Here is a 22,244-nt window from a genome sequence, read left to right as displayed (position 1 = left end):
TAAGTAGTACTAGTAGTAGGTTTTCCACCTATTTCCAACTTGCTTCTCTCTCTCATCTCCTCTTATATAATTTCATTTTTAATATTTATTTAAAATAATAATAATTTTGTTTGTGATGAGAGTGGGAGCGGTTTCATTTCTGTCCCGTTTTAAGTTTTTTATTTATTTTTTTAATTTTATTTTGAGGACATCATTTATACCGTATTTTAAAAATAAATTATTTTTTTTATATAATCACATTATATAAACGAAATATAATATATATCATAATATACTAAAAATTTATATTATTATAAAGAAATAAATTTTAAACTCTTATAAAATATAATAAACAAATAAATATATAAATAATTTTATATATTTAATTATATTTGTAGTGTTCGAAATTAAAATAACACAAATATCCCTACCCGTCCCTAAACAATCGGTATAAAAAAAAATAAAATAAAAAATAATTTGGCGGTTTCAATTAACATTCCTATTTGAGAAGGAGAAACTCATTTAATTTGGCTTCACAACAAAAATATATATGACTTTCATGGGTCCAATTTGAGAAAAATAATATAATATATACAAAAAAATAAAATAAAAAAAATAACATATTTATTCTGTTATGTGTGCAGTACGTGTGGTGGCCCTGGTGGGTCTAAACTGTACTGACATCCGTAGTCCTTACTCAAAGAAGAGAGAAATGAATTAATTTTATTTTTCAAACCTTAAACGGGAAATTTGAGGAAATGACCCCAAAAAGGGAGCTAATTATGTTTGGTGCGTGGAATAATTTTTATAGCACTGATGACTCCCAAAAAAATTTTTGCCGAAAATACCCTATTGCGTCACGCACCCTCCGGTTGCGTGACGCACCCGAGGGCATTGTAAAAAGTCCACAATGCCCTTACTATATAATAAAAAAAATCCAGTTTTTCACTTTCTTTTCATTTCTTTCTTTCTTCTTCTCTTTCTTCACTTCCCTTTCTCCTCCTTCTCTCTAAAAAGGACAACCAACAACCGACGAAAGACAGCGGAATCCCTTTCTCCTCCTGCAGAATGTCTCTTTCTGCTACTGGTATTCTTCCTCCTTCCTTTATTTATCTCTTTCCACGCTTTGTTTGTTAGGGTTTAGTGATTAGATAATGAGTAGGTGAATGCCACCGTTGCGGCGGAATCCGGGTGCGTCACGCAGTTTGGTGATTATGCAGAGAGTTTGAATAGTCAGTGCAGGGAAGCCAGAAAGTATCCAATTTCAGCAATGCTTGAGTCTTTAAGAACAACATTACAAGGGTGGTTTAATGATAGAAGAGAAAAAGCGTCCAACCACCAAGAATTTTTATCTCTAACGTATGAAAAGTTATTATGTGATGGTTTTGAGAAAGCAAGATTCTATACCGTATCATCCCTTAACCGATTTGAGTTGTATGTGCATGATAATGAAGCACATTTTAAAGTCAATTTGAAGGACAAGGACTGCACTTGTAGGGTATTTGAAGTCTCCGGTCTTCCTTGTACACATGCACTGGCTGCTGTCCGTCACAAGAATGTGGTTCCTTACGACTTATGCTCAAGGTATTTAATCATTTTGAACCTATTTATTTAACCTATTTTTAATCGTTTTATTTTCCTTCTCATAGGTATTATACAATTGTATCTTGGTTGAATGCATATGCGGAGACATGTTATCCGGTTGGTGATGAAGAGAATTGGGATCTTCCCGATATTATCAAACAACGCGTGTGTCTAAAACCACCTGTGAAGGTTAAGAAAGGTCGGCCACAAACTAAACGTAGGACATCCCAAGGTGAGGTCCGTAAGGTCCCGAGACGATGCAGTTCATGTGCAGGTCTAGGACATAATAGAGCAACATGCAAAGCAGTGATGCATGCACCGTCTACCGCAAGAGCAAGAGCATCATCTCAGCAGCATGAGCCCTCATCATCTCAGCAGCATGTGCCCTCATCATCTTAGCAGAATGAGCCATCATCATCTCAACTGTACGAGCCATCATCTCAATCTTACGAGCCATTAGCTTAAAATGAACTTGTTAGTGTTGTGTTGTGGTGTTAATTTTGTTTTTGTAGACTTATTACCAAGTCAAGTCTTGTGTGGAGGTGTTAATGTTGTTTTTTTTAGACTTATTATCAAGTAAAGTGTATTGTATCAAGGATTCAGTCAATGTTGTCTTTGCATTCAGTGAATGTTGTTTTCTGGTGTTTTTTGTAGTCAATGTTGTTTTCTGGTGAATGTAATACAGGGACAGGGTGCTAATGTTGCATTCAGATAACTGCTAAAGTTTTTCATTGCGTGAGGCAACTGCGTGACGCAGCTGCGTGACGCAACTGCGTGATGAAACTGCGTGACGCAGCTGCGTGACGAAACTGAGTGACGAAACTGTGTAACATGGTTTACATTAGTGCAAAACCTATTACATTATACATGGTTTGTATAACTGTGTACTTAAGGCATTAAAATAATTGGTGCACAACCTATTACAATAACATATATAACATTAACAACGTTTGATATCATTAAATCAACCATATTACAAAGGTTTGAGATTAACACTACAAAAATTTGATATCAGTACAAAAGTTTCATAAATAACCTATGGATCTACAAGTCCATGAAATAACCTCACTACCCACTTTTCTCTCCAAGCTTTCATCTCATTTGAGGTCACTTCTGCTAGATTCAGGTTTGCAGTCAAGTACTCAATATACATTAGTACAAAAACACCACAATCTCCACTCTTAGTTGTTTTGGGAACTTCTGACTCTGGAAGTCTTGTGTATGGAAAAACGGAATCAGGGTTAAGCAGAGGAAATCTTTGTTTATCTTCAAGAGGTAATGCCTTGTCAAATATAACCGGAATCATTTCGCACATCGGTAGCACAAACTCATCAAGATTAGAATAACATCCAGGATCGCAGTCATATACGTCTACGCGCCATTGCTGTAGACGGACAACACAAAGTATCCAGTGGACATCTTTGATGTTCAAAGAAATATATATATGATCGCATTCTTTCCAACTATTCATAAAGTTGTTTTCATTTCCCAAGAAGTATTCGAAAATGTTTTCAATGTCAAACTCAATACGACTTTTCTTAAATTCAGGGTAATTAGTAGTGAACCTGGTGTGGAGCCAACAATCTCCAATAAAGAAGTTCTTCTTATATGTCTTTGGATATAGTCAAGATCTTCTTCTCGGAATGAAGCAGCCTGCATCGATTTCCTACACGAGAGAAAAACATTTAAAATACAATCTGTAAATATAAAATTATTCTAACATGAATATTACTTACATCATCTTGCAGCAAGGTGAACCTTTTTAGCACTCGGCGAAATAATGACTTATCACCTAACGTAGTCTGGAGCTCAATTTTTGTGTTGTCAGTTTTTGGATCTTTAAGCCATGTTTGTAATTGATGAAGAAGTTGATCGTCATATTTTAGAAGTGGATTGACGGTGATAGGATCTTTTAACTTGGGCTGTTTCAGATTAGGGTCGGTGAAATCTGGATCATGCTTCGACCTCCTATTCCTTCTCGTGACCAATATGACTTTCTTAGGAAGAGGAGGAGGAGTATTCATTATTTTCAGTTCATCTTCATCATTTTCGTCTTTTTTCTTCCCCACCTTCTTCTGAAAAGTCTTTTGTATAGGCTTTCTCTTCACTGGCATCTCCACTTCTTCTTTCTTCTCCCCTTCTTCTTTCTTCTCCACTTCTTCTTTCTTCTCCCCTTCTTCTTTGTTCTCCACTTCTTCTTTGTTCTCCACTTCTTCTTTGTTCTCCCCTTCTTCTTCTCCACTTCTTGTTTCTTCTCCCTTCTTCTTCAATCTCCACTTCTTCTTTGTTCTCTCCTTCAATAGGATCTTCAACAAGGTTGTCATTCGGATCCTCAACAACCTTCTCATTCTCAACAACTGCCTCTTGAAGAATGTTCTCTATCGGCGGATCCTCAACAACCTTCTCATTCTCGACAACTGCCTCATGAAGAATGTTCTCTATCGGCGGATCATTCTCATTCTCAATCTTCTTCTGCTCCATTTCAACATTGTCCTGCAAAATGGCTCCATTATTAACCTTTTCATTCTCCTTTTGCTCCTCTTCTTCATCCAGAATGTCATTCAGACCAATGGCATTCTCCTCTTCTTCGTCACGAATGTCATTCTCCTTTTCTTCCTCTTCTTCGTCACGAATGTCATTCTCCTTTTGCTCCTGCTACAAAATTGAAAAGAATTTATATTCAGGATGCGTCAAGCAGCTGCGTCAAGCAGAAAGTAGTAAAAAACAGAAGGCTCAAACAGAATTACCTGGTTGGTGACATGGCTGGCGAACTGGTTGCTTAGACTGAGAATCATCTTTTCAAACCGAATAAAGTAGTTTTGTTGATTCAATTTGATGTCTCTTATGTCTCTCTTCATCTCTTCGACATCTTTCTTTATCTCTTCGACATCCTTCTTGATCACTTCGGCATCCTTTATTTGAACAGGAGATGTCGGTGCCGGTTCACGTGCAGGTGCCGGTGATGATGGAGGTGTTGAAGTTGCGGATGGGGGACTCATGTTACGCAGGCTACGACGTTTGATGGCTGCTTTGCTAGGGGGGATATATCATAATATTTAACCTTCCTCTTCCTCTTCCGCTTGGAAGGTTGGACAGTAGTAGGTTCTTCATCAACATCTTCATCATCATCTTCATCAACATCTTCATCATCATCTTCATCAACATCTTCATCAGCCTTTCTCTTTTTTTCCCCATCAGTAACTCCCTCAAACAAGTCATCGAATGAATTGTCAATTTGTTCAAAATCCTCCCCACTGTACAAACTCGTCTCTGTGGAGGACTCTTCCATCTTAGAAAACACAGCGCTATTAAAGGCAGATTGTACCTCCTGAAATGTATTCTTCCTTTTGGATTGATACAACATTATCCTTGGGCGAAAAGGGCCATCAACGTTTTTCCTTGTGGCGAATTTAGGGACAAAGTTTTGAATGATCTCATAGATCCACACTTGTAGTGCTAGTGCAAACCCATACACGTTATAAGCAAAAGAATTAGTAACTCCACTCCCTTTCCTAGACATATATACGGACTTGTGGTGTTTCATGTCTTGGTCAAGACCCCTCATGGTGAATCTAAAGGACACCTTCCCCCATGGAAATCGGAGGAAATCTTCAACATCTTCAACCATATGGATGATTTTGAGATTTAAAATCCGTTTTGGGTCATATGAGAAGAGGTACTGGTTAATCAAGCAGATCAGCCCGATCTTCCATGCGTCTTCCTTATCGGTGCATTTCATAAAAATAGATTACAACTCCATCATTCGAATTGTCGTATTCCTTTTGAATTATTTTATCAGCAAGGGTGGACAACCTCGGCATTCATATTTGTATATAGGCAATCTGTCGAAGTTGAGGCATGTAATCAATGCGTACTCTTTCAGACCAAAAATATATTTCTCCCCATTCAAGTTGAAAATCATCCTATTCAAATTGGTCTTCACCTTCCGAAGCAGCAACTGATGTAAAATTGTCCCTGAGAACAACAAGTCTGGAACTCTTATCAATAAATACTGAAATTGGGAATTTAGAGCCCTCTCCATAAGACCCAGCGCTTCAAACCTATCAGATACTTTTTCAGGGCTATGACAGATTTCAATGAAATCCTACCAGGAAAATCATAAACCGTGAAGTCTTCCATCTACAAAAGGGAAAAACAAAAACAACAATATTTGTGAAAACCTTTCACAACAAATATAAACAAACGAGAAGAAAAGCAACCGTCAAAATAGCTAAAAACAACTGTCAACTGCGTGACGCAGCCTGCGTGACGCAACTTCGTGACGCAACTGCGTCACGAAACTGAGTGACGAAACTGAGTGACGCAGCCCAACCCATAAACCATGCATGAACCATTTGAAAGCAAGAAGTATCCTACCCTAAACCCTAACATAAAACATGCATGAACCATTTGAAAGCAGGAAGAAACCTACCTTAAAACCCTAACATAAAACATGCATGAACCATTTGAAAGCAGGAAGAAACCTACCTTAAAACCCTAACATAAAACATGCATGAACCATTTGAAAGCAAGAAGCAACCCTAAAACCCTAACATAAAACATGCATGAACCATTTGCAAGCATGAAGCAACCCTAAACCCTAACATAAACCATGAATGAACCATTTGCAAACAAGAAGCAACCAACCCTAAAACCTAACATGAACATAAATCAATGAATGAACGAACCATAACATAAACCAATATAACTAAAACTAACCTGATGAAGTCAATGAATGAACGAGAAGACGAAGACAAAGACGAGCATGAAGAGACGTCGAGGCAGGTGCGTCGTCGGGTGCGAGAGAGAGAGAGAGCATGAATAGTGGTCGAGGCTTATTTGGATTTTTATATAAAATAAAAATAAATGTGACGCATCGTATCCTACTTGACGCATCCATGTTGACGCATCTGAGATGACGCATCCATGTTGACGCATCCGAGATGACGCATCCATCTTGACGCATCCATGTTGACGCATCCGAGATGACGCATCCATCTTGACGCATCCTACGTGACACATCCTACGTGACGCATCCTACCAAACAAACAACCTGCATTCAACGAATCAGCGAATCAATGAGGAACGTTCTGTAAAGGAAATATACACGAACTGAATAGGAAATCGAAACAAACAATAACGAAATAAACACAAAATATAGTGGAATGGTCGAATGAAATGTCAATTTGTTCAAAATCTTCAACGCTGTGCAAACTCGTCTCCTTTGGAAGTTCTTCGCAGCTATAGGCCATTGAATATGGTGGAATGGTCGTCGGTGCCTCTTCGATTGGTTCTTCAGCGATGAAAAAGAAGAGAAAGTCCTTGTATGCCACCATTAGGGTTCACGGCGGAACGGAGAAGACGGGGAAGAAAGGGGTGGATGAGAGAGAAAATGAATCGAAAATGAAAAAAAATTAAGACTTTATAGGGTTTAGGGTGCGTCACGCATCTGGAGGGTGCGTGACACATGGGTATAATGGTCATTAAAAAGTTTGGGGTCACCAGCACTATAAAAGTTATCCCCGCACCGTACGCATTTAGCCCCTTTTTGGGGTCATTTCCTCAAATTCCCCCTTTAAACATGTACCTCCGTTCACACTTATAATATGCGTTCACACTTATAATATGCTTTATATATCTCCATCGATCTATAAATAATAAATTTCTAATTATCTTTTTGCTATAGTTCCTATTAGTAGATTTATATCTCATAATTTTTTCAATAGAATTAAATTTTAATATCTATCTTGTCTGCCGTCATTTCATTTAGACAAAGAGAAATGAAAAGGAAATACTACTAGTTGTTGAGAAATGAATAATTGAATACTAGAATATACATTTAACAAGGATGAGTAAGAAAACTGAAAATCTAAAAGAGGAAAGAAAAGAGAATTAGTAGATCGTTGTAGTAAATGTAAACACCAAATTCGCCCACTTTTAATATCGTACCCTGGGAAGTCACAAAAATAATACACATCTCCCTCGGATTGGTTCGTAAGAGAAAAGTCTACCTTAGGAAACCTAGATGCTGCGCCGCCGGAGCATGCTGATAACCTAAAACTCTTCAACCAAGGAAGATGAGGACCAAAAATATCTTATTTCTGGCCTCCATTAATGCATGCCATCATCAAACTACTACACCAACCCAAGGAAAAAGGAGATTTTTTGCCGCTCTTCCTCCCATTTATACTCTTTCCCTCTATATATAAATTTTCTATTTTTAAAAACATCCAGGATCATCTATATAACTTAACACACTCAATATTGACCTCTTAATTACATACTCTTCTTAATAACTCATTTCAACAACAAATCTCAATGAATGGAGAACATGAAGCAGATGAAAGCAAAGATTTAAACTTGATCAAAGGCCCATGTAAAATTAAGAAACTGAACAAAACAAAATAAATATATTTGATGATGGATGATAAAATCTTAAAAGTCAGTCAGCAAGCAAGCAAGCAAGCAAGCAAGAGAAAACAACCCCCCCATAAAACGAAATATGTCTTCCAGATTTACTTACACTTTCTAATTATCACTAAAATAGTGTAAATATAAAGAAAAGAAAAGGATATTCATATCCCATATATTTCAACAGACAAGACAGACACACACACACACCTACGACTTACTTCCCACCCTTGCCACCATAACTGTCTCGTAAAGTGACTGTCCGATTGAACACAAGCTTTTCTGGCGTGGAGTCCTTGTCAACAACATAATAACCTGCAAAAAGATATTTTGGTTTTGTTGTACAAACTTTAGTAGTAGTGGTAGTAGTAGTAACCTGCTGCAAACACTATCATCTAAAACAGCTGAAAAGATAAATGCAACTCAAATATCAACTAGAAACAACAATCAATATAAAGATGCAGATATAGAATGTAAATTGAAATGTATCACCCACAGCTGGGCAAAAGCAATGCAACACACTTGCTCTACCACTAAAAAAGAAGCTATATAAATAATAAGATGTCAGCAACTTACCAAGCCTTTCAAATTGGAATGTATCACCCACTGCTGCATTTTTTAGACAAGGTACTGTATAGGCAGCTGGAACAACTACCTTTGAATTAGGATTCAAATCACCAAGCCAATCTTCAACTTCAGCCGGATTCTGATTAAAATTAATACCACAAACACTATCAGTTACGATTTTCATTAATACCAGAATCTCACGTGTAGTTCTTCTTCAACTGACCTCAGACATAAACAGTTTCTCAAAAACTCTCACTTCAACACTTAGAGGCTTCACTCCAGGAGATGCTTCAGCAACCCAATGAAGAACCCCCTGAACAAAATTTTGTTAACCATTCAAATTTTTACACTAAAAATAAACAAACAGTTTTAAGAAAATAACCTTTGGTTTTGTTTTCTTTGCAGGATCATACTCTGCCCGTACTTCAACTACAGTTTCGTTGTCATCCCCGAGAATTACTTCAGTGCACTTAATCGGAAATGCGTATCTGCACAGGGATTATGATTACAATTTTTACAATGTAATACAAATCAAGGAAAAATAAAATTGCACACCTCAGCATAGCAGATTTGTTAGGAGCAAGGCCATAGAAATCTTTAGAATCTTTCATCCTGAAATCACTCTGCTCAATGTAGACAACATTGGAAAATGGGACCTACAAGAGGATTTCAGAGAATCAGAAGGAAAGTAAAAAGGGACAAGGAAAATATTGCTACGAGAAAATCCTAAGCAGCACATGAACACCACAATTACAGAATACAACAAGATTAAATTTAGACGAACTACCTTGTAAAAAGAAGATGCATCGTCTTCTTGGGCATCAGGCCATTTCTTTGCATCAAGATCCAATATGGACCCAGTTTCCAAGTTGGTAATAACAACCTGCAAGTAGAGAATTATTTGCCTTGTCAAATATCAACAATGAATGTGCAAAATAAGTTGCAAAAGATACACTGGACTAGGAGGCTACCTTCAGGGGATTTAACACAACCATTGCGCGAGATGCAGTTTTATTTAGTTCTTCCCTTATGTGATACTCAAGGCGGTCAAGCCGTATCAAACTAGAGTCACTGCAGACAAGTCAATTGGGGTGTCAATTAAGGCATTAAATCAATTGGATTTATTTTTATACACACAAGATTCTGCATAATCCAACCTTCTAGTAATTCCAATTCCTCGAACAAAAGCATTAATTGCTGTTGAGGTAACGCCTCTACGTTTCAATCCAGCCAATGTCATCAACCGAGGATCATCCCAGCCATCAACCCACTTCTCCGTCACCAGACGGTTTAACTGGAACATCATATAAAACCAAGGCACAGATATATAATGTTGCATGATGTTTAAAGGAAGGAAGAAAAAACGAAATTTAAATGTATTTGCTTTGCTCACCTTGCGCTTTGACATCACTGTATGTGTTATGTTCAAGCGTGAGTATTCCCATACAAAGGGTTGATAAAGTCCTAGTGCATGCAGCAGCCAGTAATAGGAAGCACGACGTGTCTCAAACTCAAGTGTACAAAGCTGCACAACAGTCACATATTGTTGTTTTGTTAAAAGTGCACAATATGAGATTCCAACAATTGGCAAGAATATATATTAAAACATTATAATAAGAAAAAGTAGATATACAATGGAAGAAATTAGAACAAGAGGAGAGGTTGTTAAGTGGCATAAAGTGATTTTGTCAAGTAAAACGGCTCCAAGGTCAATTCATATCTATTATGCCCATTATGTGATAAGTGAAATGAAACACACAAGCATCTATTCTTTGAATGCATCTTCTCATAAAAGATATGGAACAAAGATAATAGGGTGTATGATGGAAGCTAATTTCCCAAGAAGTTGGTGCAACATCAAGGATTGGATCATTCAGAAATCTGAGTGAAAGAATATATTCTCAAGTGTCTTTAAATGCTTTCTCTTGGAGCTACAATCTATGAGATTTTCAGGAAAATATCGGAAAGGATGAAGATCAAGTCTGAAAAGAGGTGTTTTCAAGCTGCATATCCTAAGTCAGAATTGGGGAAGATTCAAAAGATCACTCAATAACTGGTTCCTTTGTTTGGAATGGGGAATGGATTGCACTAAACCTCTAGTGCCATAATTAGCAGTATGTGAGATTCTGTACTACAAGATGTGTTTAGTTCTGGTTTTGAAAATTGTGTTGTATGATGAATGAAGTCTATGTGTTGAGAGCCACTCATTAAACACTTTAAGATGTTTTATTAATAAAAGGATTTTCCTTTCCCCCCTCCCCCGAAGAAAAAAACAAAAGTAGATAAAAAATCAAAGTGAAAATAAACATACCGAATGTGTAATATTCTCAAGGGAATCAACAATACAATGAGCATAGTCGTAACTTGGATAGATGCACCATTTGTCTCCTGCATGTGGATGTGGAGTAAACTGTACAACAAAATGCCAAATCATGTTAGCATAGGTCATACATGTTAAAGAAACCCTTCAAAATTAGAGAAAAGAAGAGAAGATAACCACTTTACACTTGCCTTGATACGGTATGCAATGAGGTCATACATGTTAAAGTTATCACTTTGCATGTCCTGTTTCATTCTAAGTGTTGCTTTTCCTTCGTCGATCCTGCCCTGCCTCATCTCCTCAAACAGTCTCAGTGATTCTTCTTTTGGTCTATCCCTCCAAGGGCTGTTCATCTTTTTCTCCCTATACTCCTTTATCTCCTCTGGTGTCTGGATGAATAGCAGAGGTCAGGGTTTTTCTATTTCTCTTGGTTTTCCTACTGTGGGAGACACAGAAATGGCTGGTGGTTTTCTTTTTTATAGGAAGGGGGGAGGTAATTCACTGAAGCAGCATTGTTTAGGAAAGAAAAGTAAAATGTGGCATACAACCATTCTAGAGAAATAACTATAGTTAACTGAAAACAGTATAAAAGAAAACCTGATGGTCAACATAGGCATGACCCCTTCGTATCAGTTCCACTGCCAGTTCATAAAGTTCTTGGAAATAATCACTTGTATAAGTAATCTGCAGATATTTATAATTATCAAAACCATATGGAAAATATAAGTGATACTTTCACAAATCAAAAAATTACCTTGAAGGGCTCCCATCCCATCCATTTTACAATCTCCTCAATATGATCGATATATTCCTTCTTTTCAGCCTCTGGGTTTGTGTCATCAAACCTAAACAATCACAAAGTCTAATAGATATCCAGCAACAAAAGCAACTGTACTTAAACTAAATAGTAAATACCTAATGCACAAGTTATTATGTAATACTAAGTCTTCTAGGTGTTTAATAAAAGACAAAAGGTCTCCTGTGACTTAAAGATACAAAAAGTAAAGCATTGTGTCAGATGAAAATCACCTTTTTTCTAAGCACATGCATTGTTTCAATACTACTCAGAGAACAACTTTTGTTTATAGGGATAAGGATAGACAGATAACCTAACCTCAGATAGCAACCCCCATTCCGTTCTTTAGCCAGACCAAAATCAACAAACATAGCCTGTACAAGGATAGTTCGTAAAAAATAAATATACCTAGAATGCTTTGTGTTGAAAGGTTAAGGAGAAATATGATAATTAATACAATAATTACCTTTGCATGACCAATATGTAAATAGCCATTTGGCTCTGGAGGGAAGCGTGTAAATACTTTCCTATCGGTAAATGTCAAGTGCTTTTCAAGTATTTCCCTTGTGTTACAGCACCTTAGCACTGGCCCATTGCTAAAAAATACTTCAGTATGCACCTGAAAAAATTACAGTTCAGCAGCTATGATATTGTATTAGATACCTGTCATACTTGTCAACAATGGAATCAGTTTAAACACGGATATACACACAAAAAAACCTGCATGCTTATTTAAAATTATTTTTCTTAGCCTACTTCGTAATCCTCAATACAATAGTATAAGAAAGTGGTCATGGATAATTGATTCAAACCATTAGAGAGCATATATTCTATTTGATAGGACTCTTGACATGTTGCCTAAATACAAACATATATTCATTTCCTATATCATAAACTATGATAAATAAAATTCAGCAACGCCTACACATTATAACTACGTACATATTAACATGAGCACCATGCCTAAACATTATAAGGTTGAGGATTTTTTTAATGTAAATAATAAAACGGAATATGTTCTGTTCAAAAGCCTACATTCACATTCATTTCTTACAACTAAGATCAAGATAAATAAAATTAAACAAAGCCTACACATAAATAACTAGTACATATCAGATACTTGTCTAGCGGTACACTCGATTTAACATGAGCACCATGCAAGACTTGTTTTAGAAGGTAACAGATAGTTGATGCAAATAATTAGACAGAATAAAACTAAGCAAAGTAATTAGTTGAACACCTTAAAGCAAACTAAGCAAAGCTGTGCAAGTAATTAGTTGAACACCTTAAAGTTATCCTCTGGAGAAGGGAATATCAAAAAGGGATTGATTTCTTCTTCAGTTGGTTTGGCTGGTTCATCTGTGGCAGCTGTAGACTCCTATATGAAAGAATAGAATAAAGGATGATAAACTGTTCCCAGAGTGTTCCGTGGTGAATAAGCTAACCTGAGGTCATAGGTACCTCAACTTTTGCAGGCTTTTCTTTCTTCTTCTTAGTGGGTTTTTCATTATCTGCAGCAGTTTTTTCACCAAGCAGCTCAAATATCTTGGCATCAATGAGTTGCTGCAAGGATTTAAATGGGAAAAGATGATTTCATAATGAAGACACTTCTGTCTATGTTACCTATAATAATATTAACTCATATCATCAATGTTCCACTGAAACTAACAGTTTACCTTAACAAGTTTTGGATCTGCCCATGGCTGCCTCTTCCGCACATGGCCAAATAGCTCACCAACTATAAAATATCAATAGAGGTATGGTTCAGCAGAAGCCTGGAGTTAAAGTTGTTTAAATTATAATTACATAGTTGACGAGCTACCCCATGCAAGAATGTAAACCAATCTAATTTCTATTTTTTTAAAGTTTATTTAGTAATTTCTTGAAGATTACCAAATAATCAGAAGCTTCGAGAGAATTCATTTTCAACCTATTGTAGATTACAGAATGTGATTTTTTAACCAAGCAACAGTTTGTCTAGGAAGCACATATACAGTGCTGAGGTAGTTTTTAGTAAGCACCTATGCATTTACCATAGCATTTGTAGATATTTTTCATGTTCAACTAATTATTTAAAATGTAAAATTTTGCAGCAATTTCTAACAGTGGCAATTTTCCCCTAAGTACTTCACACTTTCTATTCATCACAAACATCAAGTCTGAAAATACTTTACAACAATTAATCTGAACTCTTTAGTATGCTTGTAATATTTAGTAGAAGCTCACCACTCTTAAGCTAAACATGTAATACCATAAGGAGAAAAGGGTACAGTACATATATAAGTGTCAATACTTTGTTTGTTCATTTTGCAACTTAGAAACAATGAATAACAAAATAGATTTATTCAAAGGAATCAAACCCAACCATTCGTCTTATAGCGTAACTCCAAAATTGTAGTCTTATACTCTTCAAAGACTTCTTTGACAAGACGTTCGGTATCTTCTGCAGAGACTTCAATCCCTGTTTGCAAAAGGAAGGTTGAACCAGGATTTCATTAAAAACTAGACATATGAAGCAAAAATCGATGTTAATGAACAAGGTGAGGGATATTATCATTTACTAATAGAAAACAACAAAAATAATCATTACCTTAGAGAGAAAATATCATTAATAATGTATAGTTAAAAATAATCATTACCTTTGATTTCTGTACAGGGGCATATTCATGAATTTCATTCTCTATTTAGTTCTACATATTCCTTAGATAATTCTACCAACCTAAATACTCTACCAAATGATCCTTAGATAAATAAACATACCAACACCACAAGCCTCTTCGAAATCCTTAATTTTAAAATCTTCTGCCCCAGTATTAAGAAAGAAGGAGAAAGCCGCATCTAACTGGGCTGGAGTTTTAATCTGCATAAGATACAGTTTTATATGAAATACTTCAACACTGACACTCATGTAAGTAATCCACTTTTAAACAAAATACTCGGAAACAATGAGAAAAAGTAAAAGAATTGGAGCTTGTTTGACATGGGGTATTTGAAAATTTCTAGGATATGAAATCAAAATCTTGTTTGATGAAAAAGTGGGTAATTTAAAGACTCAATTAGCTCAGTGTGTTAGAGCGCAAGAATTCATGTCCGCCAAAGCCATGAGTTCCAAAAAAGTGGGGTATTTGAGATTATTTCGGTAAAATTATTAGAAAGTCTTTTTGTATTTAAAATTTAGTTAAGAAAATAAAGTAAGGGTATTTTGATTGATGAATTGTGTGATTTGATGGTTGAAGAGATAGGTGATGCGATAAAGGATGTTTATTTAAAATAATCAAATAACTCATAAGATCAAACAAACTCTTGCTTCTTTCTCAATTAACAAAAAAGTTTAAAAAAAATATATTTCAGGACCTTAAGTGAAACAATGTATTGCAGAAGGGTAGGCCGATGAACAAGAGCATTTGGAGGGAACTTAGTAGCAACCTGCCGCATTAACATCAGAAGTGAGAGATTAGATAATGAAATAATTATTTCTTACTAGCTAAGTCTTACCGTGTAGAGAAGATTTCCAACAGAACGATCGCAACCTTGTATGACAGCTGCCTAAAGAGGTAAAAAGGATTATCAATAAGTCTCCCTATTTGTCAAAGAGATCAAACAAGGATATTTCAATTTCAAACTTTAAATTCGTCAATTTGACCAATTAAATACATTGAAGGCAGGCACTAGAATGATCTTCTTCTAAAATGCTAAGGAGGGTGATTTAGACCTTACATGCAAAACTCAGAAGACCCGGTGTTTTTAATTTCGGAAAGGGTGTTATTATTAGTGTGATTCTATTGAAGACATGCAACAATCTGAGGTCGAGAATGGAAGATTGAGAAGTACCTCGTGAATGACGGCGGTAAGGTTGGCCGTAACCTTATTATTAGAAAGGGTGTTCTTTGCTGTCCTTTCATCCAAACCGATACTGATGAACAGGTCGAGAAGCTTGTTGTCCTGGTCACTCTTATCCTTCCCTCCCATCGTTGTCTGCTTCTCTACAAGCGTACTGTTACAATTAACAAGGAAGGAAAACAATACTCAAACCCTAGCTAGCGGTACACTTCTTCAAAAGATTGATTGAGTCTCAAGAAGAAGAAGAAGAAGATTTCGGCGTATATTTTTTTTTATTACTCAACAACGCTTACCTAGTCTTAAACGCTAATAATAATAATAATAATAATAGTCAGACCTGGGTGTAAAGCCCAATCCAAATACCTAAGATCCGGATCGGCCCGGAAGACGGGTTTACTGTCCGGATAATAATATATACCCGAACCCGATCATGATTTGTTTGAGAAATGGGATTTATGGCCCCTGGGGATTTTTCATTGTGGGCTTGGCTTGTCTTGTCTTGGGCCCTTTGAGGAGCGGTGGTGATAGGGCTAATATTATATATTAATAATAACTTGGTGGCCGGCCTAATCATCATCATCCTCCTCCTCTTCCGCCTATTATATAAAGGTCGGCCCTGCTCACGTGTATATGAAATTCTGAATCTTTGGGAAAAAATAAATAAATAAAAAGTATTATGACTTTGTTCATCAAAATATAATTATATAATAATAAAAATATATAAAATAACAAATGTCAACAACTCTTTCGGTCTATATATAATATATTATATATCTTCAGAGTTATATATATATAAATATATGCATAACACGGCCGCTAACGAGGAGTCTATAATAATCTGCTTTCTCCTAATTGCACTGTGAAAACAAACTATGTCGCTTTTAGGGTTTCGTTCATTATCAATCTTCACAACATCCGCCATTGATTATTTTCTCATATCTCGTGAAGCCTTTTTTGAACATCAACTTCTTTGATGTACTCATTCATATTAAATTTTTTTCAACTTCTTTGATTAAGGTTTTCTGGTTCATTCACCAAAAGTTTGCTACTTTTTTTTCTATTTCCATGGATCTGGACGATTCCGATATTGCGGAGAAATCACCCACGGGTCGGTTCATTAGGTACGACCAAGTTTTAAGCATTGGGACAGAGGCAGCAAAGGTGGTCTACAGAGGATTTGATACTGTCGCCGGAAAAGAGGTGGACTGGAGCAAAGTTAAGATGGACAAATCTACAATGGAGGAAAAATTTCTCGATGATCTGGAAGCCAGGATTTCTGTGGAGCTTCAGACTTTGAAATCCTTAAAGCATCCCAACATCCTTAAAACTCGGGCCTCCTGGCTGGATCGCCAGAGTGGAGTTATTAACATCGTGGCTGAGGCCTTCAGTTCAGGAACACTGAGACAATTTCGCAAGAAGCACAAGGGAGTCGATTTAACAGCTGTTAAGAATTGGGGTAAGCAGATTCTTGTGGGATTGCTTTATCTTCATAGTCACAATCCGGCTGTAATTCATGGTGATTTGAATTGTGATAACGTTTTCATCAATGGAAACACTGGAGAAGTGAAAATAGGGGCAATTGGGCTTGCAACAGCAGTGACACAGAAGAAGAAGAAGAAGCAGGAGGAGGAAGAGGAGGCGGCATGTAATAACGATAAATTCTTGATGGATATCTATTCATTTGGTTTGTGTATTCTGGAGTTAGTTACCTGTGAAATACCGTTTAGTGAATGTAAAGATGATGGATCGTGGGAGGTGGTTTACGGGAGGAAAATAGGTTGGGGCAGTAAACCGGAGTCTTTGAAGAAAGTGGGAAACATCCTGGTTAAGGAATTCATAGAGAGGTGCATTTGCTGTACAAGGAGGAGGACAAGAGTGGAAGAGTTGTTGAAAGATGCATTATTTTCATGTGAAATATGTCCCCTTTCAGAATGTGAATACAGGTGTTCGAATGAGAAGAAGGAGTTCAAATTAAGTGGAGAGCAGGGGAGTAGTGAAAATGTAATATTGCTAAGATTGCTGCTCATCGAGCAGCAGCAGCAATTGTTGAATGATGGAGGAGAGGAGGCTAAGAAGAAGATAGAATTCATGTTTGATCTGTCTGCTGATACAACTGTGTCTGTGGCTGGTGAGATGGTTGATGATCTGGGATTGGCGGTTGAAGATGTAGCCTTGATTGCAGAGCTCATGGATAGAGTGATTGCTAGTGTAAGGCGCCCAGCCAATGCCAAACCAGTTCTTGCCTTTTAAATTCACTACTTAACTATTTCTTTTTATATATATATATATATATACCTTACTTATCTTTGGCCACATTTTAATGCCTTCCCAATTGTTCTGCCCTTACTGTATATTTTGTTTTCTTCATATAATTTATTCATTGATTCACATTAAACAGTTATATATTACACCAATTTCTGTATTTTAAGCAGCAACTGTCTGGATTGAGTCAGGAAAACCTGGTTTGTTTCATAAATTAAAAACTAAATAAACAGTCTTGCCATCTCTGTACTGTTTTGAACCGAACCATATGCAATTAATTCATTCTCAATTGTCTCGTACATGTACAATTGTTTGTTTAAGTTACAAGAATCATGAAACTAGTATATATATATATTTATATTTTTTTTTGTCTTGTTCCAGATGCACATAGCCACAAACTATAAACAACAATAATAACCCAAAGAAGAGGAGGAATGGGAAACATCTTCTTCTTCTTCATGTACAAAAGTTAAGTAAATGTCACATATCCTTTTGAAGCTTCATTATCCATCCCCGTCATTTTCTTCTTGCAGTCAACAAGTAGTAAATCTACATCCTCCCTCTATATTCATTTGTTCGGAAAGCAAGCACAACTGAATAAAATAGAAGCAGACACAAATGATTTATTTATATATTTACTTTTTGGGTGAGGAAGAAGCTATGAAAAAGAAACGACAGGATGGATACCTTGCTTCCTTCCTCTACCCGGGGGGAGTTCTTTTTCAGTCGTGGCGAGTAAGAAATTCAATTATACAGGGATATACTTGTTCAACAGCCTGCATTAAATAAAACCACGAATATCTATTGATCATGTTTACTACTGCAGATACCTGACTAGTTCAAAGGATTAAGGAGCTTTCAAATATCTTCTCACCAGTCGTCCGCCAACTAAGTCGTAATGTGCATAATGGGGACCATCTGCCTCTCCAAATTCTTTATAGCTGCCTAACTTCTCCGGGATCAGCTTCACAGTTTCTATTTAACAACAACAATAATGTAATAATACTACTGAGCCACAAAATAGAGGAAAACCCAAACTTCTTTAATAATATATTCATATACCATGCACAGCTTTAGGTGGGCAAATTAAGTCTCGGTCTCCAGCTAGTGCTAGGACAGGAACATTACTTTTGCTCAGATGATCGTTGTAGAAAAATTTACCACTTCTATCGCAAAGTCCACCCTCTCGGAAAGCTGTCGTTAACTGCAATATTACTTTAGCTGGGACTGTACCTGCCATTTTCCATCAGAACTCCTGTTAAATAAATGAAATCAAACAATGTACAAGAAAACATAACTTTATATTATCCCACACACAAGACCCTAACCTAGAATCAAATTGTCTTAATTATGCACCCCCAAAGAGAATCCCTGTGCCGGTATGTCATGTATCATGTCCTAAGTTGAAAAACCAATATAAACACAAATGTCTCCGAAATATGCTTTGAAAATGGTCTAAATGTCATAGATGCAAGAAGTTCACAACCAAAACGAGAATTTGCAGTTAACTCCAATTATCATATCTTTAGGAGCTTGACACTCCAAATTCGTTAACAATTCTTTAATGTACAATTTTGAAAGAACAGCTAACTCTTAATCACATCAACCACTTTTCAATTTCCACCACAAAGCTCTTGGGAAATAAAATGTTTCCCCTTCTCTCCAAACCTTACCCTGAAAGAGCCTGGATAGAATAAAAGTTTCCCATCTTCAACACCTAGTATAACAATACATACTTATATAGTGTAAAGTAAGACACATGCTACAAACGAAACTTCAGTCAAGCAACATAGAAAAAATATGACCATCTTCTGGTTTTACTCACAGAAGTTGTTTAGCACAAGCTTCCTTAACAACTCTGGGTGCATCATGTCTTGTGCTGATATCAGATCATTAAGCCAAGATAACACAAATGGAGGGCGTGATGTAAGAGGATAAGCTGCTGATAACATTGCCCCTAGAGGAATACCAGGGACATTGAGAGCCTGAGCAGGATCAACCTACATAGAAAAATACTCCTCATATCCGAAATTCTCACAAAAAATTGTTCATAACTTGCAACAACAAGTCAAATAACCACAAAATAGCAGAAGATTTCGCTCATTCCTCACTGGATCTTTGTCAACTTACAAGGGGAAGAAGCAGCTTGAGTGATGAACTTGAAGATGTATAGTCAAGCGATGATGCCAAAGTAACAACAGCTGCCAATTTAGGGTCTTTTCCATCTGACCCTGTTATAAGTGAAGCACGTATTATAACAATAACCAAAGAAAGAAGAATAATTAGATATATGCAGCAACAATGGATAATAAATTTGAATAAGGCAGTATCTTCTTACCAAATCGTGATAGCATGGCATACAGCAAGATACCCCCCATTGAGTGTCCAATTGCAAACAATTTTCCATCCTTGGACTGACTATGTGCTCTTATGTATTCCATCTAAAACATAACAACCAAGTGCATATTTCTTTAATGCATTAGTAAATCAGGCTATGGCAGATGATGCATCAAGCAACATAGTGAAATGATAGTCAATTGAAAAAGAGCAGATTTCACTAGGGTAAATGAAAGAAAAAAGTCACCTTACCGCAGTGGGGACATCTTCTTCCAGATAGCAATCAAAATCCCAATCATACTTGACAATCAAGTCTAACTGCTTCTGGAAATCTTCAATTGTTGAGAAAAAACGGTCTTGCAAATTAAAGATCTGAGGTGAGACAGAAAGTTGACTTTCTTCAAGAATATTTACAAGTTTTTTACTCAAATCCTTGATTTGGCTAGAAACAGCAGAATTTTCCCTCGCTTCCAACAAGATTGAGATATTGCCTCTTATTTCATTGAACCGCTCAAACAAAAAGGAATCATCTAAAAGACGTGATAATTGATCCAAAAACTTTGTTGACATAATTTTTGACTGGCTATCACTCAGAAAGCCAGATAGTCTTTCTGACAATCTCATAAAAGTTTCAGTCAATTTTGAAACTAGTTCAGATTCATCCCATACTGTTGGTAACCCACTGGGATGTCCTTCAATTATAGAGGTACCTGACATAGACAGATCATTGGAGGTATCAGCTGAGTCCTTTTCTTGAAAAGCAACTCCTTTCGTAGCACCTTCCTCAGCAGTAGCTTCCATTTCTTCAGATATTTTATGGGCAGATTGCTCAATTTCATTAGAATTTGGTTGCTCCATGCTCAATCCAGCACCTCGCACTTCAAGAATCCATGTATCAAATCCTTGCCCACACATGTAACGAGCAAAGGAAGACTGCAAGACAAGGAGAAAAGAAAAGCTAGAATTGGAGTCTCTCCACCATGCACAATAATTTAAGTTTCCGAAATGACAAAAGAATCTGTTCCAATTAAGTTAGAAAGAAGGTGGAAATAAGACGAGCTAAACCAGCTTATTGAAATTTGATACTCTCAACTCTAAAGATTGAGAGTGCATAGAGATAGATGATGACAAATGAAAGCCGTATAAGAAAGTGTGAGGTAAAGACACCAGTACATATTATTGATAAAAAGGATGATTGACAATTCCATCAGGAAGGATCTTCATTATTAAGTAAAGGAAGTAGTGGCAGGTGGGATGTGAAGTTACTATACTACCTCAGGAGAAAGATCATATCCGATAGCATTAGTCGCCACACCGGACAATAGCAACAATGGACGATTCCTAAGAGGAGCCTGCACAGCAAACGACGACGACCGACGACATCAAATTCTTTTTTTTCTTTTCTTTTTTGGATCGGAGAAGAGAAATCTAGGAAGAGACGGAGAGAGAGGGACCTGAGGAGGAGGAATATAGCGCCATAGAGCGAGCCTCCAATCTGAGTTGGAGAGGGAAACGAAATGGAGCTCGTCTGCTGTACAAACGGGAGGCTTGTTTGATACCTTTTGATCAGATGTGGAGGTCCCATTTTCATTCCCAGCAATCGAGATAGACCTGGCAGTTGGAAGTGTCGATTTGATGGGAGACCAGATGGAAGGGTGGCGTGAAGGAAGAAGAAGAAGAAGACGTTGATGGCGGTTGAAGGTGAAGCGGCCAAATGTTGAGGCGATCTGTATGGCCGAACGCAAGTCGGAGTGAAGCATCATCGAAGATGCCATTTTGGCCTTCCCAAATCTTACAGAATCAGATTCTGTGAGCGAAAGAAAAGAGAAGAGAATCTACGGAGGGAGGAGGAGGAGTGAGTGAAACAAACACGAATAATTGTTGTATGTAAACTGGAAATTAAACACAAATAATAATAAGAAGAAGAAGAAGAAAAAGAAGAATTGAGAAGCGGTCGCCGGTTGTGGCTCGGTGCCGAACACATATTTGTATGGCTTAAAATGCATATTTACTCCAAGATTTTCCAAAATATTATAAATATGTCCTTTATATTCATCTTTTTTTTAAATCGACTCTTTTTTTTTTTCTACACCAATTTAATAATAATAATAATAATAATAATAATAATAATAATAATAATAATAATAA

At 36.7% G+C, this 22,244-nt stretch overlaps 3 protein-coding genes across 5 annotated transcripts; 1 reads left to right on the top strand and 2 right to left on the bottom strand.

The window, feature by feature from the left end:
* Window positions 1-7,954: 7,954 nt before the first annotated feature.
* On the bottom strand, window positions 7,955-15,738 carry LOC124934023 (glutamine--tRNA ligase, cytoplasmic). 2 transcript variants are annotated; one of them, XM_047474480.1, is made up of 23 exons: window positions 15,489-15,735; window positions 15,153-15,203; window positions 15,012-15,083; window positions 14,418-14,517; window positions 14,023-14,118; window positions 13,334-13,395; window positions 13,119-13,220; window positions 12,943-13,035; window positions 12,124-12,276; window positions 11,976-12,031; window positions 11,616-11,706; window positions 11,459-11,545; window positions 11,053-11,250; window positions 10,853-10,951; window positions 9,935-10,066; window positions 9,699-9,835; window positions 9,513-9,612; window positions 9,329-9,424; window positions 9,097-9,197; window positions 8,924-9,029; window positions 8,765-8,854; window positions 8,551-8,680; window positions 7,955-8,289 (listed from the first exon to the last, which is right to left on the bottom strand). In XM_047474480.1, exons 1-23 carry the CDS (start codon window positions 15,624-15,626, stop codon window positions 8,192-8,194), a joined length of 2,388 nt encoding a protein of 795 aa, XP_047330436.1. In that variant the 5' UTR covers window positions 15,627-15,735; the 3' UTR covers window positions 7,955-8,191. The 2 variants fall into 2 exon arrangements, with proteins under 2 accessions (XP_047330436.1, XP_047330435.1); XM_047474479.1 differs by having other exon boundaries at window positions 9,699-10,066; window positions 15,489-15,738.
* A 585-nt stretch (window positions 15,739-16,323) lies between these two features.
* LOC124934191 (probable serine/threonine-protein kinase WNK6) lies at window positions 16,324-18,267 on the top strand. The gene is made up of 2 exons (XM_047474685.1): window positions 16,324-17,705; window positions 18,141-18,267. Exons 1-2 carry the CDS (start codon window positions 16,563-16,565, stop codon window positions 18,171-18,173), a joined length of 1,176 nt encoding a protein of 391 aa, XP_047330641.1. The 5' UTR covers window positions 16,324-16,562; the 3' UTR covers window positions 18,174-18,267.
* LOC124934190 lies at window positions 18,007-22,060 on the bottom strand. 2 transcript variants are annotated; one of them, XM_047474684.1, is made up of 11 exons: window positions 21,551-22,059; window positions 21,371-21,448; window positions 20,807-21,029; window positions 20,349-20,452; window positions 20,098-20,200; window positions 19,890-19,990; window positions 19,585-19,759; window positions 18,822-18,992; window positions 18,634-18,734; window positions 18,447-18,535; window positions 18,007-18,352 (listed from the first exon to the last, which is right to left on the bottom strand). In XM_047474684.1, exons 1-10 carry the CDS (start codon window positions 21,869-21,871, stop codon window positions 18,482-18,484), a joined length of 1,431 nt encoding a protein of 476 aa, XP_047330640.1. In that variant the 5' UTR covers window positions 21,872-22,059; the 3' UTR covers window positions 18,007-18,352; window positions 18,447-18,481. The 2 variants fall into 2 exon arrangements, with proteins under 2 accessions (XP_047330640.1, XP_047330639.1); XM_047474683.1 differs by having other exon boundaries at window positions 20,349-21,029; window positions 21,551-22,060.
* Window positions 22,061-22,244: the final 184 nt, after the last annotated feature.

This window comes from Impatiens glandulifera, chromosome 4, assembly GCF_907164915.1.
Source record: "Impatiens glandulifera chromosome 4, dImpGla2.1, whole genome shotgun sequence".
Taxonomy (NCBI): Eukaryota; Viridiplantae; Streptophyta; class Magnoliopsida; order Ericales; family Balsaminaceae; genus Impatiens; species Impatiens glandulifera.
Note: the sequence above shows the minus strand (reverse complement) of the source record. Positions and strands in the feature narration are given on the sequence as shown.